The sequence below is a fragment of the Euprymna scolopes genome, chromosome 8 (genome assembly GCF_053919585.1).
Source record: "Euprymna scolopes isolate OS-2025 chromosome 8, ASM5391958v1, whole genome shotgun sequence".
Lineage (NCBI taxonomy): Eukaryota > Metazoa > Mollusca > Cephalopoda > Sepiida > Sepiolidae > Euprymna > Euprymna scolopes.
Genome location: NC_136489.1, coordinates 101513072 through 101532224, shown reverse-complemented (window position 1 = coordinate 101532224; position 19153 = coordinate 101513072). Strand labels below are relative to the sequence as shown.

At 30.7% G+C, this 19153-nt stretch overlaps 1 protein-coding gene across 1 annotated transcript in view; it reads left to right on the top strand.

The window, feature by feature from the left end:
* Positions 1 to 19153, top strand: part of LOC145283670 (anaphase-promoting complex subunit 4-like) — a 213306-nt gene that overhangs the window by 66176 nt on the left and 127977 nt on the right. Inside the window, exons 18-23 of the mRNA XM_080132681.1 lie at positions 3777 to 3827; positions 6874 to 6961; positions 10984 to 11081; positions 12653 to 12720; positions 14389 to 14421; positions 18937 to 19038. Of these exons, the coding sequence (XP_079988807.1) occupies positions 3777 to 3827; positions 6874 to 6961; positions 10984 to 11081; positions 12653 to 12720; positions 14389 to 14421; positions 18937 to 19038 (440 nt within the window). The remainder of the gene's footprint in view (positions 1 to 3776; positions 3828 to 6873; positions 6962 to 10983; positions 11082 to 12652; positions 12721 to 14388; positions 14422 to 18936; positions 19039 to 19153) is intronic.

The following is a 19153-nucleotide window of genomic DNA, read 5'->3' as shown; positions in this document are numbered from 1 at the left end:
CAGAAAAAGAAAAACTCAATTTCACATCCAATAACAAAGAATACTATAACACCTCTTTCACTATAACAGAACTAAAAAATGCAATTCATAAAAGTAAAGATACAGCTACCAGTCCAGACGACATCCACTACCAATTTCTAAAACACATGCCAGACACATCTCTCAACATTCTCTTACAGATAATTAACAACATATGGTGGACTAACAATTTTCCAAAACACTGGCTCGACTCCAATATCATCCCAATTCCTAAAGCAGGAAAAGATCACTCCAACCCTACCAATTATCGTCCTATCGCCTTAACAAGCTGTATATGCAAAACAATAGAAAGGATGGTCAATACAAGACTAATGTGGCATTTAGAAAAATATAACCTCATTTCTACACACCAAAGCGGATTTAGACAAAATCAAGGTACTAATGACCAACTTATTCGGCTAGAAACATATATTCGTAACGGTCTAATAAGAAACCACCACGTGGTCTCAATCTTTTTTGATATCGAAAAGGCGTATGACACCACGTGGAGATATGGAATCTTGAAAGATATTCATAATATGGGAATCAGAGGAAACCTAGCAAAATTTATCCAAGAATTCCTATCCCACAGAACATTTAAAGTATGCTTAGGAAATACAACATCAGATCAACACACACAAGAAACAGGGGTACCACAGGGTAGCGTACTATCTGCCACCCTTTTTCTAATTAAAATCAACGGTATAATTGAAAATGTTAACATGGGGTTCGAAAAAACACTATTTGTTGACAACTTTTCAATAACTTGCTCATCACCAAATATGCCAACTATTGAAAGACAAATGCAACATTGCCTTAACAAAATAGACCTTTGGGTTAACCAAAATGGATTTAAAATGTCCAAAAGCAAAACCACATGTATCCACTTTTGTAGGAAACGAAAATACCACCTTGACCCACAGCTCAAACTAGATGGACAACTAATACCAGTAGTACAACACACCAAATTTCTAGGGATCATTTTAGACAACAAACTAAACTTCAAGGAGCACATTAACAAATTAAAACAAAAATGCTTAAAAGCAATAAATATCTTAAAAATAGTATCAAAACTAGATTGGGGAGCAGACCAAGCTACAATGCTCAAAATATATCGCTCACATATCAGATCCAAACTGGATTATGGTTGTGCCATATACAGCTCTACTTACAAATCCTACAAAAACAAACTACTAACAATACAGAATCAAAGTTTAAGACTTAGCCTGGGAGCCTACCGAACTTCTCCAATGGAAAGCCTTCACGTAGAAGCCCAAGAACTACCCCTGCACTTAAGATGGAAAAAACTAGCGTTACAATATGCAACAAAACTACAAACCAACCCCGAAAACCCAACATACAAAACTACCTTCAACTTACAATGTACAAACTCTTATTCAAGGAAACCAAAAAGTATACCCTCCTTTGGACACAGAATTAAAGAAATAATACATCAAATCAATGAAAACCCCGACAATATAATTACTCAGAAAACAAACGACAGACCCTCATGGACATTACACAAACCAGAAACCGACATAACACTTACTACTTACAAGAAAAACATTACAAATAATATAACAAACAGAAGCAACTTTGGAGAACTAAGAGAAAAATATGCAGAATACATAGAAATATACACCGATGGGTCTAAAACTATAAACGGAACAAGTGCAGCATGCACAGATGGACAAAAACAATATCAAATAAGACTTCCCAACGAGGCTTCAATATATACAGCCGAACTGCAGGCCATCAAAATAGCTCTCAAACACATCAAAGACATCAACGAACAAAAAGCATACATACAAACTCGCTATCCTGTATCATGGCCCTTGAAGTAAAATCTAAACACCCTTTTATCACAGAAATTATACAAGAATACAATGAAATAACCGAAAAAAACAATAAAAAAATTATAATAGCCTGGATACCAAGTCATGTCGGCATTCCAGGAAATGAAAAAGCAGACAAACTGGCTAAAGAAGCCACAAACCACCAAATGGAAAAAATTAAAATACCACACACAGACCTAAAAAGAAAAATCAACGAATATATAGAAAACATGTGGCAAGAGGAATGGAACAAATGCACTGCAAACAAATTGCATGAACATCAACCAATAATTAAAAACGAAAAACAAAAAATTTTTAAAGGAAGAAGAGAAGAAATTGTACTAAACCGAATAAGAATCGGACATACAAAATTAACTCATTCCTACCTAATCAAAGCGGAGGAAACACCAAATTGCACACTCTGCAACCAACAACTAACAATTAAACATCTGCTGACAGAATGTAGAAAACACAAACACACTCAGAAGAAATATTTTAAAACAACAAACATTAGAAAAGTGTTCCAAGAAGTGGAACCCCAACAAATCATAAACTATTTAAAAGAAACAAATGTATTCAAACTCCTATAAAGTAAACAAGTAAAATTCAGTTTTGAAAAACAAATCTCTTACAACTAAAACAATTTTTCGGAAAACCTAAAACATCTTGCTTCAAAAGATAAACTTTTTCAAGAAACTTAAAAATTTTTTACAAGAAACTGAAACTTTTTTGGCATTAAATGACTCTTAGAGGTTGAAATGCTGTTAAACAAATACACTCACTCACTCACTCACCTCTGAACTAAATAATAATACAACAAAAACGTTTCCAAGATCAAAATCGAAGTCTTCACAAAACTACTCAATGAAATGAAAGAACTAATGGAAGATTTAAAAAAAACTATGAACAAATCATCATAGAAAACAAAGACTATATAACAAAGATTATAACCAAAACAGAACAAAGTTCCCAAACTAAAACCCAACCCCAAAAAGAACAATCTCAAGAAATGACACCATGTATAGAAACAACCCCTCTTACGACAAAAAAACAAAAAACAAAAGACAGGTTCCAAAAGAACCCCACAAAACCTCACCCAATAAGGAAAAAAAAAGTAAAATAGTTGGAGTTATTCATACATTATCCTTGATGGGGAGAGTCCATTAATTCTCGATTTGTTTGATTATCACCAGTTCCTTCTTTTAAACAGTAGAACAGAAGCATTTATGAAAAGCAGGTGGTATTTAGACATCTTACATCATTACTCATTTAATAGATGTATAACAGTTCCGATAGCAAGTCCAGGTTAGTTTAGAAATCAGTTTCTAAAAACCGTTCAACACATACCAGATTGTAAACATTTTAAAATGAGTATGATGCTGATGCTGATGTCATAAAAAAAATGATGAGTCACATATAAAAATGATTTATTTTATCATTTTTTAAAAAATTAAATGTATTAATGATATAAAAAATGGATGAGTGTTTTCATTAGTAGATGTAAAACAGTTGAGGTATCAGGCCAAGGAAAACATGGGAGAAATAGCGAGTGGCTTAATAGAAAGGGGGATAAATATAGACAGAGCCAGAGATAAGTTACTTTGGGAGTGAATATCTAAAAGTTGAGCAACACATGCTGACATGTAAAATATATATAAAACCGATGATGATGATGATGTTGATAATGGTGGTGACTATCTGAAATTTGGATCTGTTGTATATTTATTCATATTTCTGGCAGATTTTATTTTATTTGGAATTTCTCTTGGATTTTTGCAAATATCTTTTTTATTAACTTTGTTTAATTTATAGGCATTGTATTAGGAAAATATGGTTGCATAATTTTAATATTAATGTGTTTTGATTTTTTATTGAATTTTATTTTTGAAAAATTGATTTTCTTTTTCTTTGTTTTTAATACAGGATGAAGATGATGCAAAAAAACCTGGTTTTAAACTTGAAAAGGTTGGCCAGGTAAGTTGTACGAATTATTCCAAAAGTAGTTAAAGTCTGCACGCCTGTGATAACGCTTATATTTTCACATATAAATCTGACGCTTTTAAGAAGAATAATACGAAGACGGTTCATTAGCTCAACAGCATTGGTCTGTTTACGATTCACTACACTGTGACCTGTTATAAATTGACTTTGTTTTAAAAGCGCCCGTACATCACCTTTATTCGTGGAAATGCTTTGCGTTTGCTCATGGTTTGCCAAACTAACAGGACATCCAATGAAACTTCCTGATACTTGCAAATTCGTTATGAAAAAGGACATTTTATTAGTTAACTATTATTTGCTTTGTAAGTTTATAATTCTTCAAAAGAAAAGCAGAAAAATCATAATAGAAGATTATTCTATCAGAAAATAAATGATTCAACATTTAAAAAACAAAACAAAAAAAATTATTAGCTCTACATTGCATCTTTATTCAGAACTCCAAATTTAGTGGCCTTGGGCTTTAATGACTTTGAGTTTAGCACTAGATAATTTATTTATTCATTATTAAAATGTACATTTATATTCCGAGGTATTATAACATCTACTATAGCTGACTTTAGAAAAATTCAAACTCTTGATCACATTATCTGTAGTCTAGAATGTTACATATAGACTATGAAGGATTTTCTGAAATATGTACGATTTTTTTTTTATCACTTAAATAGTTGAGATTTATTGGTTTTGGAGGGGGCATTAAGTTATGAATACTATATGTTAAGTTCATTTTCGTGAGTCGTGAGAGCTTGAAATGAAAGGGAGCAGTGATTATTTGTATTGGGAAATCATAGTAGGATAAAATCAAAATAATTTAATGAAATGTATAAATAAAACAATGCCAATTTTTTTTTTTTTTTTTTTGTAAGAACTAGATATCATGGGAGTGTATTAGTAAATTTTTATGACTGAGTAGAAAAATTAAAACAATATATATATATAAACTCATATTATATGTGAATATATATGTATATATTGTTTTTGTTTTCAATTTTCTTATTAAACTGCGGAGATGGTGCATACTACCAGGATACCAGACATTAACTCGCTATCTGATATATTTTAACTGAGAGATCTTAAGATTTTAACTGTCCCTTTAAGTGCAATTTTTGACTTTCTCTTGCACTTGGTCTACTGGATATATTTTGCCAGGTAATTTCTAAAATTCTTTTTCAGGAGTCCAGTTGCTCATAATTACTGGAATGATGGTGATCTTCCTAAAATTCCAGTTTCTTTTCATCATACGTTAGATGTTATCTTTTTCCTCTTACCTCTGTTTAACCCATCATCATTTGGGGACACTAACTTCTACTAAGGTTGTTTCTTTCTCCTTCTTGTCCTATATCATTATGTCAGGTTTAATGGTTCTAGGAATTGCATAGTTAAAGTAGATGGGGTACGATTTATTTTCAACTGTTCTTTCTGGTATATGTTCCCACGACTTGCTGTTTCATTTGATATTGACAGTAACTTAAAATGTGTGCAGTGAAAGTCCATATGATTTTCTGTTTGAATATGTTGAGCTTTCTAGATACAGCACAGATAAATTAAGCAGCATCTTTTGTGAGTATCTAATATTATCACCATTATTGTCTTTGTGTTCAGTTGCCACTTCCAACCCCATTCATGTCTGTATATTTAGAAAGTTTTTCAAATTCTTTTGTCTACATTGCTGAGATCAAAGTGTTCTGCTCTAGGTTGGTAAGTAAGAGATTGTTTTATTTGTGTCCCAATCTAAAGTGCCCCTTCTTTTAGGAGCTGGATGTTACATGAATTGATATCCAAACTCTGCCCTTGTGGGTGGGCAAGTATATACGTTATCCGTCAAAACCAATGAGAAGGGAAAATTTCATCGTTTTATCTGGTGTGTGTAAGCGTTACCTTTTGTCCCTCCTCAGAAAACATTCACAACAAATACCCGCCTAGCTAAAACAAGTGCTAACAACTTTCTGCATGCCCTTTCTGTGCTCAAAACTAAACACTTTACCCTTATTCTTATCTGTGCTCAAAACTAAACACTTTACCCTTATTCTTATCTGTGCTCAAAACTAAACACTTTACCTTTATTCTTATCTGTGCTCAAAACTAAACACTTTACCCTTATTCTTATCTGTGCTCAAAACTAAACACTTTACCTTTATTCTTATCTGTGCTCAAAACTAAACACTTTACCTTTATTCTTATCTGGGCTCAAAACTAAACACTTTACCCTTATTCTTATCTGTGCTCAAAACTAAACACTTTACTCTTATTCTTATCTGTGCTCAAAACTAAACACTTTACCCTTATTCTTATCTGTGCTCAAAACTAAACACTTTACCCTTATTCTTATCTGTGCTCAAAACTAAACACTTTACTCTTATTCTTATCTGTGCTCAAAACTAAACACTTTACCCTTATTCTTATCTGTGCTCAAAACTAAACACTTTACCCTTATTCTTATCTGTGCTCAAAACTAAACACTTTACCCTTATTCTTATCTGTGCTCAAAACTAAACACTTTACCCTTATTCTTATCTGTGCTCAAAACTAAACACTTTATCCTTATTCTTATCTGTGCTCAAAACTAAACACTTTACCCTTATTCTTATCTGTGCTCAAAACTAAACACTTTACCCTTATTCTTATCTGTGCTCAAAACTAAACACTTTACCCTTATTCTTATCTGTGCTCAAAACTAAACACTTTACCCTTATTCTTATCTGTGCTCAAAACTAAACACTTTACCCTTATTCTTATCTGTGCTCAAAGCTAAACACTTTACCCTTATTCTTGAGTTACCTCCAGGCTTTGATAAATAGTGACCTAAGTAAAAGAAAACATAAGAAGATGATAATTTAATTTGTCTAATAGTAATAGTTTCTGGTTAAAGTTTATATCATTTGCTTGGATGAAAAGCTTTGCAACACCTGCAGATGGTTGAATCAATACCCAATTTAATTATGTCTTATTTTATGCTCTGTACTTGCGATTGGTTATCATTCTTTAATAATTTAATAATAATTTTTTTTTCTTTTCTTTTTAGTATTTACGAAAAGAAGATCTACAGTTTCCAGCGGATAATTCTAAGAATCCATGGATTAAGTTTTCTGATCGGGAACCTGCCATGACTGGTAGTAAAAATTTTTTGTTGTTAGAAAGTGTTACGAATTACAAGTTTACAATTTTTTGTTGTTTTTTTTTTTCTCTTGCATGCATCCTAGCATCTCTATGAGCAATGTTTTCCCCGTCAGTTTATGTTTAAGTTTATGTTGTGGACCGGTAAGGGTCCCGAAAAAAAACTATTAACTCTGTATTTAGTGGAAACTAAATTTATTGAACAGAAAAACAAATACAACAAATCGTGTGGTTATATGTCATCCAACTACCAAGTGTGCATGATTTGTGCATAACGACAAGAGATGTAGTCTCCTGGTCATTATAGTAAGTGGAAGACTTTATTATTGTCTGTAAGGTAGGCATCACAACAGTTTACAAATCTGTGAGAGATGCACTGTTTTATTAAAAAAAATTTTTTTTAATGAAAACAATTGAATAATTCACAACAAAATATTTTTAACTTAAAAATTAAAAACGCAATTATAATATTTTAAAACTAGCAGGACCTGTGTACCAGTGTTGCTCAGTGGAAATATAACACAAAGCCAAAATCTCTACCCCCACCTCTCGCCCCCTGAAAACGAAATAACTTTTGATTATCTAGTACATTGTCGTATGTACGATGCTTTTGTTCAGTCTCAAAAGACAAAGGATATCCTCCTGTAAGGGAAGTTGCGCATATAATTGTGTGGCAGAGATTGCGCAATACCCAACCTCACCTTTCTTGAATCGACACTGTTTGAGTCCAGTGGCAAGGATAAGTTCAGGATGACTGGAAACAATGCTGAGATAAGCAGAGAAGTTCCAAATGGTCACTCATTTAGTACTAACCAGGTTCAACATTGCTTAACTTCGGTGATCCAGCGGGAACCGGTGTGTCAACGTGATTATGCTGTACTATTGTCATATGTAAGATGTAAATTACTTACTAAACAGCTAATGAAATATTAACACAGAACACAGGTAGATGGTGATGGTTGCTAATGGTAGTCATTCTTGGCTCAAGAAAATTGTTGGTGGCATATGGATTCTACTGTCTTGCATTGTTTGGTATTGCCAGCTAGCAGAATCTGGGGGGGACATTAATCTTTTAAGGTGATTACTTTTAACCGATGGCCCAGGTGGGCCCTTGTAAGCACTGTCAATTATTGAGGCAGTGACTTGTGGGCATTAGCTTCCTTAACAACTGTTTCTTACAGTCATCAAGTGTTGTAGAATGGTGGCCATGACCTATGTAGAATTTGCTGCGTTGGTATAGATGTTATATTGCAACATATTTTTTGTAATTATGCAGAATACAGACCATGCCATATATTACATACTTTACTTATACTGTATACGGTAGGTATTGTTTACTTAATTGTTAGGTGCCTCCCATGTTAAGACTTGGTCAATAAATAATAATGTTAGTATTTCAGCACGGTCTGTATAACACATTCATGTGTAGAATGTTAAGATCCCAAATGCGATTCTGCATGTTTATTTAGTCACAATTTGTCAAAGAAAATAATTAGGGAGAAAAACTTGTGCTACCTCCATTTACTAAGATGCAGTTTGGATTGTGATGCTGCTAGGACTTGATATAAGATTTTATTATCTATATATCTATAAAAGTGAAAGTGTCTGTCTGTCTGTCTGTACATTTCCCTACATAATAACTCTGTCAATTTTAAGTCTACAGACTCGAAATTTGATATACAGGGTTGTGAGATTTGGGAAAATCTTTCTAATCAGTTTTAAGCCAGAAATTTGACTTTTAAGAGGTCAAAGTTCAACGATTTGACCTTTGAGAACTCTACCAAACTCCTTGCCAATTTTGGGTCTAAACACTTGAAATTTTAGATATAGGTTCCTTGGACATGGATCTAACTTAATAACTTGATTTGAGCCCAAAACAGTAAATGTTAAGGGGTCATAATAGGGGTAAAATATTTTTAAAATTTGACCTCTGCGGTCTCTACCAAATTACTCAGACAATTTCTGGTCTAAACATTTGAAATTTTACATAAAGGGTTTTCAGAGATAGGGCAAGCTTTTTAATCGGTTTGGGTCGAAAATTTGAGGTCTGCCTAAAACTTTCGACAGAGGCGACGGATTTTCACAAGATTAGTATCGTTTTGAAGCTCGACCCTTCAGACAACAAATACCGAAAATTGGCTAAAAACATTAATTTCTTCACCCTCCACTGGGCACTTTTCTACAGGGAGGGGTCGCTTTGTTCGCCTATATTGTCGAAAGTCATCCCCTCTTTTTGATTGTCTAGCCTTAATTTAAACCTACGTCACTTCCGGTATGGCGGTAATCGTAACAGCAAAAACGTCACATTTTTTTCACGTCCTTTGCAGTACGGGTTCGAGCCTGCCTTCCTACTACCACTTTTTTTTTTTGCTCAACACACACCTCCAAACACCTGGGCAACGCCGGGCACCCATGCTAGTAACTGATAAATGCGACTACAAATATATGCAAAACCTACATAAGATAATGGCTAGTAATCTGATCATAATTACTTTATATATGATGTCTGCATTTGCCAACCTGTAATGTTTCTTTCTGTAAGGGAATAATTGGTTCTATTTTATTAATAAAAAAAAAAGAAGATAGATAGAAGAAAGAATATGATAGAAGATGACAAGAAACAAGTTGAAAAGATCTGAGTAAAGGGAGGCTACTCTTTAACAGGCAATAGTACAGATTTAAAAGTTGGAGTTATCTCCCCTACACCTTTTTTTTTTTTTTTTGGTTAAAATTTTAAGGTCGATTATTATTTCTCACAATTACACTATAGATTAAACTCCAAATTTTTAAATTATTGAAAAAAAAGTATTATTGTATCAGTACAAAATATTTAGATCACACAAAAATAAAAATGAACTTCTACTATTTGTTGATTACATGTAAACAGTCTAAAAAACTGGATGATAAAATATATTAACAAACAATATCTAAATATATTTTAGAGCTTAAGTGAAGAATAAGTTCAATATATAAGTGTAACATAAAATGATCATCCACTTTTCGACCAGATAGTGTTTTAAGGACGTGTAATTAATTTAGTTAAATCTTTTCCAGGTTCTTAATTTCTTGGAAATCAATGTTTATGTCTATGTTGGAGGATATTTTTTGTGTTTTTACTTATTGCCATCCGAACTAAATGTTTGCCGTCCTTTTTAACATCCCCCATTAAAGTTAGTGGTAATGTTAAGGGAAGGCATTGTAATATTTTTTTTTATTTTTTTTTATTAATTTCAAGTTTTTTAGGCTGTTTACAAGTTATCTCCTATTCCTATATCATCAACTTTTCAATCCATTATTTCTTAGTCATTTGGCATTTCTCAGAAGGTTATATGTCTTTAAAATGCTATATGCTGGCTTGGAAATTGGTGATCATGTTAAATTTATATGAAAAACTGATCCTCCACTTTAAATTTCTAAAATAATTTTTTTTTATATTTACGGCCAAGTTTTTCAAAGTGTTTACATGAAATCGCCTAAAACAAGTTGAATCTCATTTTTTATTTTTAGTTGAATTAGCATACAGTGTATATGTGTGAAAAAATTATATTATTACTTTAAAGCAAGAAAATTTATTTACTTTTTTTTTTTTTTTAATGCAAATGATATTAGTGTTTAGTCAAAAAATCTCAATTACAATCGCCTATTTAGAATTTTGAGCCAGAGTGATCATTTTATATTAAACTTACATAGTAAATTGGACCTCCCTTTGAAAATTGAACAATAAATTAAAAAAATATATTTGCAATAATTTGAGGATTTGATGTTTGATCAAAAAAAATTAAATAAAATTTTAGAGAATATTGAAAAAATTCTGGGGATGAAAAGTGGATCATTTTACATGAAGTTAATTTCATGAGTTAATTTCAAAATTTTTTCTTTTCATAATCTGAAGATTCGTTGCTTAATCAACTTACTCAATGTTACTTACTCCTCCCCTCCCAAAAAACAAGTTTTGGTTAAACCAGAATTTGCATTAAAAAAATTATTCTCTTATGTCAATTGTTTTCTTTGACAACAGCCAGCAGTTTGCTGTATCCTGTGAAACCAAATAAATCATTGGTTCAGGTGCAACAAATTTTGGAAGATAAAGTTGAAGTTGCACTCACTAAACCAACAGTAAGTGTTACAGTTTTTTTTTATTTACTTAAAATATCTATCTATCCAAATAAAATATGTATACATAAACATGTTTTTCTTCACACAAACGCATGCATGCACACACACACACACACACACATATATATATATATATATATATATATATAGTAATTTATGAAAATATATGGCAATTAAGCTACAGAGAATCTTCTGTGTTTCATCCCCATAGGGAATCATCAGGTTAAATGATTCCCTGTAGGAATAAAACATGGAAAATTCTGTGTAGCTTAATTATCATACATTTTCATAAATTAATACCGAGCTCTGTTTATGTATTGAACACTATCGTAGTAAATACTGAAAATTGATACATAAAATATTAAATCTCCATATGACATTTTATATTGCTACAGGAAATATTATATATATATATATATATATATATATATATATATACATGTATACTAGCAAAAGTACCCGTTATAGACTGGGTTCAAAAACAGCCTACAGAAAATGGACTCTGATTTATGAAAGTATGATAGTTTATGAAAAGGAAGAGTTGTAAAGAGATAGCTTCGAATTTGGAGGTATCAAAACCAAGCAAAATATGATGAAAGTAAAAATAAAATAGATAAACCCCATAATTTATTATACCATACCTGTTCACACTGAAACACTTATCACAATATTCTGTGGATCTATATCCAAAAACCTTGTTAAACTTTGTGACATATTTCCATTCTATGGAGGTCAGGCACGAACAAACACCCCATAATTTTATTTATTATTTCTTCAAACTAAAAACATAATTCAAACACCCCATAATTTTATTTATTATTTCTTCAAACTAAAACATAATTATCAAAGTATACTTACGCAGATAGATATGAAAAGTCTTTATTAAAGTTTGTGCCTGTTTCCATTCTATGGAGGCCAGGTGCGAACGCAGACCCCACAATTATACCATCCCTATTTAAGTTAAAACATACTTATCAAAGTATTATGTACATCTATATCAAAAACACTTGTAAACGTTTTTTTTTTAAATTTTTAAATTTTTTATTTCCATACTTGTGGACCAGGCGTGTACGCAGACCCCACAATTTTAATAAATCATCATTATGCCAGATCAAACATACCCATTCCTGTGTCTCGATACATCTTCTATCATTAAATGTAAGCAGTTTTTTAAAAAAAGTCAACCATATAGGAGCCTATTCGTGACCAGACACACACACACAGATGTTCAGCTTTATATTATAGATATATGAGTCCTTTTTCTAAGTTCTAAGCTGAATCTTATTTACGATCACTATCAGTTTCAGAGTATGGCTTTTAGAGAAGTATGTTTTTTCATATACATCAAACCATTTGATGAATTGAAAACATTTCTCAGAAATTTATCAGTGAAGAATATGTCTAAGATTTAGTTAAGTCCCTAAAGAGACAAAATCAAAAGACTATTAAAATTTTTAAAACTTTCAATTAAAAAACATCTTTAATTTCTTTTAAGTTTTGCAGACTTGATATTGAACATGTCATCTTTTCCTATTCTCATTGCATGATTTCTTTCGTCGTTTTTGTTGTAGACTGTGATTGGCCGCGAATGCCGTTGCACAAATTTAGTGAAGTTATTCTCTTCACAACATCAACTCAAGTAAGTGTATTTAAGTGGCCCTCCTTTATCTTTTCTTCTTTCTTTTTGATGAACCACCAGATGGGAAAGAATTGTATTGAAATATCATCTAAACGGATTATGAAAATCTAGTAGAAGATTTTTTGAATCATAGCGATGCAGGTACATGTTAACTGAATGTCATCAGATCTATGCCCATCTTTAAGACTTGGATTACGTATACATTGTAGCATTCTCATATCAGTTATATTTGTTGAACAGATATCCCCATTACTCTTTTATATTTACTTGTGCTTGGTAAATCAAAAATATTTCGACTTTTTTATGTTGTTTTCTTTGATATCTTGTAATATGACAGCAGAATTTTTACATTATAGAACAAAAGTATTTTGCTATAAATTATACATAAAGGTCGTTATTCTTCGTTGAGTTATGTCCCCTTGATAACTATAAATAGCCACTATCTTATAATACATTCCTAAAACTTGTGAACTGAACCTACTACATGAACTGTTCTACATGTAAGTCCACTTTCAGTGTAACCATACCAACAAAGTCTTCTATTCTGGCCACATCTCCCTAATCTTCCTTATAGGTCATTAGACCTAAGCCTTTCTTAAACAGTCACATTACACATCCATCATATATTCATATCATTTCAACTGAATATTAAAATAAAATATGAGAGAGTATAAGAAGACTGTAGCAATGAAGGAAACCAGGTGTTGAAGTGATGTGATGTATGAACAAAAATAAACAAACGAACAAAGATCTTGTAGGTTTTTTTTTTTATCTTCGTATATTTATTTTCCAAAAAACAATCACAAATACAAATTAGTAAATATGAACTTCCTGTTTGAGATAACCTACATGGTGGAAGTCTTTAATATTTCGAGAATATCATCTCTTTTTCAAAAAGAAATATATTAATATAGAATATTTAAAAAATTATTTCCCTAAATATATAAAACTATCAATATGCAGAACAAATTATATTCAATATTTTATCCAATAATTCACAAAAATTAATTTAATACAAAAAATTTTTCTGAATTTATCGAATTTGAAAAATATTTTAAATGTAATTTGGCAATTTGTTCCAAAAATAGACAATTTTTTTAGTAAAAAAATCAAATCGTTAGTTTTTTAAAAAAATTTTTGTATGAAGAACAAATATTGGAAAAAAAAACTAATAAAGAAAAGGCAATCTTGTAGAACTGAGAAATCTAAACAAATCTGAACTTTAGAACTGAGAAAACAAAAAACAACAAATAACCAAATGCATTAAAATAGTATTTTCTACCGAGATGACTAGTTTTAACGTTCTAAAATTATTTTCATTTTTTTTTTTTTTTCAAAATTAGATTTTTTCATCACACAAGAATCAAAATATTTGCGTCTCTAAATGTTGCTGTCGACACTATTTTTTTTTGTGATAACAAATTCAAAAAGAATAAATATAAGAATCAGTTTCTACACTTTACAGGTATACAGGTCGTAGAAAATTAAATTTTAATGCATTTGGTGAAAGTTATTAGTGGTAATCTTTTTTCAATTTCTTGTCTGTTAACTATACTGCAAGGTTACCAAAAACAAAAAAATCTGAGGAAAAATATATTTTCAGATAAAATTTCAAATTATTTGTCAAAAAAAAGCTTGTTTAAAAAAACATTTTTTTTTATTTTCTAGGAAGGATAATGAGTTGCTTCCACGAATTGCTCAGTAAGTATTTTGTTTTGTTCACTCAATATTTTGAAATTTATTTGTTCTAGATTCTCGGTAACTTCTTTTGAATGGACAGAAAAAAAAAAAATTATTCTTTTTAGATGCTGGTGGGGAGGAAGTATTTTTAATGAAATTAGATTCAAATACTTCAAGGATGAGATTTCATCTAGAAACATTGTTTTAATTTGAATAAAATAAAATATGCATCAAGTACACTTGAAAGCCAAATCACAACGTAATATTCTTGACGTTATTCTCGCGTTGCCTATGCACAGTTCAAACATTTCAAAATACAACCGCCAGCTTTCTCCAACTTAACAACATGGCAAGGAAGAAGAAGAAAAGAAAAAAAAAGAAACAAAACAACACACTGAAGATGGAGTATACCTCTGAAATAAGTTTGTGATAAATTTCAAACAAGTAAAATATTTGTTTATTTTCCTAATATTACGTTGTGATTTGGCTTTCAAGCACACTTGATGCGTATTTTATTTGATTCAAATACTTGTTTTACCAGTGACATGGATGGTGGTGGGGGGAGGGAAGGGACACTAATAATTGGTCTGTAATGTTAGATGCAGAATGCTTTCAACTGAAATTGATTGCCTTCTTAATATTTACCTCTTTACCTCTGTCGGAAGATACGACTCAAAGCAGTGGCGTGGGGGGAGACGTTTTGTGCCAGAGGGCAGCATTTTGAGAAGGTAAAATAGAAAATAGAAAAAATGAGTAAAAATATATAAAAGCGAACAAAAAATCTTAAATTTTATACCGAAATGAGTCTTTAAAGTTTTAAAAAAAATCGAAACTTTTGGAGGTGTTGGAATTGGAAGAATGTGTCCCTATTTTCTGATTCCAAAACCGATTATTTTAAATTTTTTACTTAATTTTTGCATTATTGGTACTAATGATTAATATTTATTGTTTTTAAATTATCACTAAAACTAAAACGATGATTACATCAAAATATTATGTAAATTTATTTTACTTGTACAACAAAAATTAAAAAAAAAAAAAAATTATGTAAATTCTCTAGGTAACCTTTTAAAGGAAGCAGTTGATTTACATGTTCCGAAAAATGTTGAAAAGTTAAACAAAACAATTTCGTCAAGAAAAATACTTTCAAACATCCCTAATAATAAAATGATGCAACAGAAAATTGGACACTGGAAAATTAGCAACAGAAAATTATGTAATTTTGGAATTGTAGAAACATTAAGCAACTACGGAATAAAAATCGACTGAAAACAGATTTTATGATCGTCCTATTGGGGGATAGAATTTTAAATAGGAACTAGATGCTACATCTCAAATACTATTTAAGTGGTTTTCTATTCGATAGTTTAAATACTGACGAATTCCTTTCAAGTTTCGAACAGTAACAGAGTAATTGATTTTTTTTTTTAACTATTAACAAAATTTTATAATCGATAACGTACTTATGAATAAACCAAAATGTATCATGATGAATTAAATCTGTTCATAAGATTTTAATTACTTTTTGTCTGTAATTGTTCAGATGAATTGGACATTAACAGGATTAGTACAATCAAAGCTTTTCAGAGCTGTACGCAACAACACGTGTTGGCTCATTTCTTCTTTCATTTCAGTTTATGTGTCTACTAAAACAAAATTTCTGATAAGAGAAAACGGATTTGGATGGCAATATAAAGCACTAAAATCTCAGACTACTAACAGAAATTATTTTTAGTAAATAATATTTTTGATTCCATTCAGCAATTTAGTTTTCAAGTTTCCCATATGCTAAGAGGATGCACAAAAGACATTTAAAATTTGCCAATATAAAATGTAAGCATATATTTTATATCTATTTTAAAGACATTCAAAATGTATTTCATGATTTAAAAATTAAGTACTGACATATTTTTCATGTTTAAACTTTTATTTTAATGTAATGCGAAATTGTTTCCTTTGTAAAAGTTAAATACATTCTTTTACTAGGTAGAAGAGTTACTTATCTTGCCTTTGGTAACATTTATTCGTTTTGTATTTTTTTTTCTCCCCTTTTTTGCTTTCTTAGATAGTCTGGAAAATCATCCACCAGGTGAGAAGAAATAAACAAAAAAATAAATTTAAGAATTTAAAGTGGGGGGGGGGGTCATTTTCACATGTAAATTTAATGTAAAATAAACCTCCATATTTGAGCTATTCTAGCGTTTTAAGGCAGTTAAGTAAAAAGTGATTTTCTTGAAATATTTTGTTGATTTTTCTATGGAAAAGTTTTTTTTTTTTGAAAATCGAATTTTTTTTTTTAACCAACCCCTCCTGTAAATTATAACTATTTTCAAAATTGAAAACTTCAGTAGCCACAATAAAAATATAATAAAACCATTCGATTTTTTATTCTACATGAACCTCAACTTTTGTGAGTGGTGGGAGAGTTTGTCATTAAAAAAAAAAGCATATAAATTATTTTTCTTCTAAAAAATTTTAAGCTATGCATGCTTTGGGCAATCTTGATTAAAGATGGCGGCCACGAACAGATGTAAAAAAAATGGAACGGAATGCAAGTTTTAATGAAATGAAATTAGCGAATCGACTGTACAGCCTAGCAAGAAAAAAATCAGCAACTCGACTGCTAATAACAACGACTAATAATAAGCAGGTTTTAATTTTTAACAACTCTGTACTTGTTATGAATATGTGGCCTTCTACATGACAGTGACATGTTAGCATCAGAGACGAGCTATTGACCCCTGTTCTTCGAAAAAGAAATGACATCTAGCAGTCATTATGTGAACCTCAAATTGTTTATGATAATGCAAAAATATATAACGGAATAAATAATACAAAAATATATGAAAATCGAAACATTTATTGTATAAGTATAAAATATAATTTTAATGTATTAATATAATTTCTTTTCAATGAGTGATTTAATGTAGCAAAATAATTTTAGTTTGTCGATGTAGCAAAATATAATTTTAGTTTGTCAATGTAGCGAAATATAATTTTAATATAGCAGTTTTAATTTATTTTATAATTTTTTAATAATATTGTTTTTTTTTTTCAATGAGTGATTTTCATTGAAACCTTTTTGGAATGTAGTGTTTTTTTACAGTTACGAAGGATAGAGTTCCCTTATTTGTTCAAAAATTCCTTCCAAAGGATTGTCTTTGCACAAACTTTTAGAAAGATACGAGTTATCGACCCGTTTGGCTGACACACGCCCTCTATCGGCTGTTCTTGAAACTAAAATACACACATTCGCCTCATGTCCTTTCATGCAGAAGTGCAGAATATGTTAATGATTAAATGAAATAACTAAGAAATGTTTTTTTTTTTTTTTTTTCAGGTAGGCTTTAGTTTCACATGACATCTTAATAAACAAGAGTTCAGAATAGACTTCATAGCCTAGTGGGGGATGCCCTTTTCTCTTCCCTGCAACCTCTTTCTTACAGAAGAAACTTTGCAAGCCTGTCTATTTTATCGTTATTTTCATGGCAAGTGCTCGCCTGAGCTCCAATCTATGGTCCCCCTTTATCTGACTTTCACGAAAAACACTTGTTTGACTGAAAACACTATCAATAATTCCCCTCACTCTTTATCTGTGCCTAAACCGAAATGTAGATTCCATGAATAAAGTTTCTTTCTTAGAACTGCACACCTGTGGAACTCTCCTCCGTTTACCTGCTTTCCAGCTGACTACAATATGGCCGTCTTCAAGTCCAATGTAGACAATTTCTTGATGAGCCGTTTCCATTAAGTAATCCAATTTACCAAATTATCTAATGATTACTATGATATTGTCCTTTTGACCACTGTATACTCTTTAACCCTTATCCTTTAGTGGCCTCTGAGCCTTGATAAGTGGTGATTCCCTTGTAAAAAAAAAAAAGATACCATAAAAATTGAATTTTATTGTCCTTTCTCTGCATAATTACCAAAACAAAACAATGAAATGAAAAAACTAAAATCTTTTTTTCGTTTTTTTTTTCCCCCAAAATGGATGAAACACATTAACAAAAAACAACTGTTACCAAAGGCAAGCTAAATTACTTTTTTACCTAACTATATAAGTTTTTTTTGTGTTTTGATCTATTTACAATTTTCACACTACTATTATTCTTAACTAAAAAAGACATTAAAATTGCTTTGTTTGCTATTCTGGAAGATTACATTATTGTTTCATTTCATTGTTTTTGTTTTATTTTTCATTTCATTGTTCTGTTTTGGTAATTATGCAAAGAAAGGGCCATGGAATTCAACTTTTATGGTATCTTTTGTTAATGAAATTGTTATGTGAAACTACGATCCTGTTTGCTAAACTACAGTCCTATTTGAAAAAAAAAAAAAATGAAAAAAAGTTTCTTAGTTTTTTCATTTCATTGTTTTGTTTTGGTAATTCTGCAGAGAAAATATTAGAAGCTAAAGGTCTGGAAAGGATTGGTATTTCTCTATATTATGCGTGCTTGGATCTTAAAACTCTTTGTGTCTTGAGAATTTATCAGAACCTTTCTGATTGAAACTTTAATAAAAATATTTTTACAGATTTTCTGTTAATTACGGAACACAACTGTATACCGTGTTTACTACAACAACGTTACCTTGTGATAACTTGTATATTATCCGAACTCCAGACTCGACAGACAGGTAAATGGATTTCTTTTTTGGGGCATGTTTATTTTTCTTTTTTTTTAAGTTTGAAAAATTATTATCTTTCTTGTTGATGATTATCAATGTTTTATTAAGAATTTCAAGAAATGCC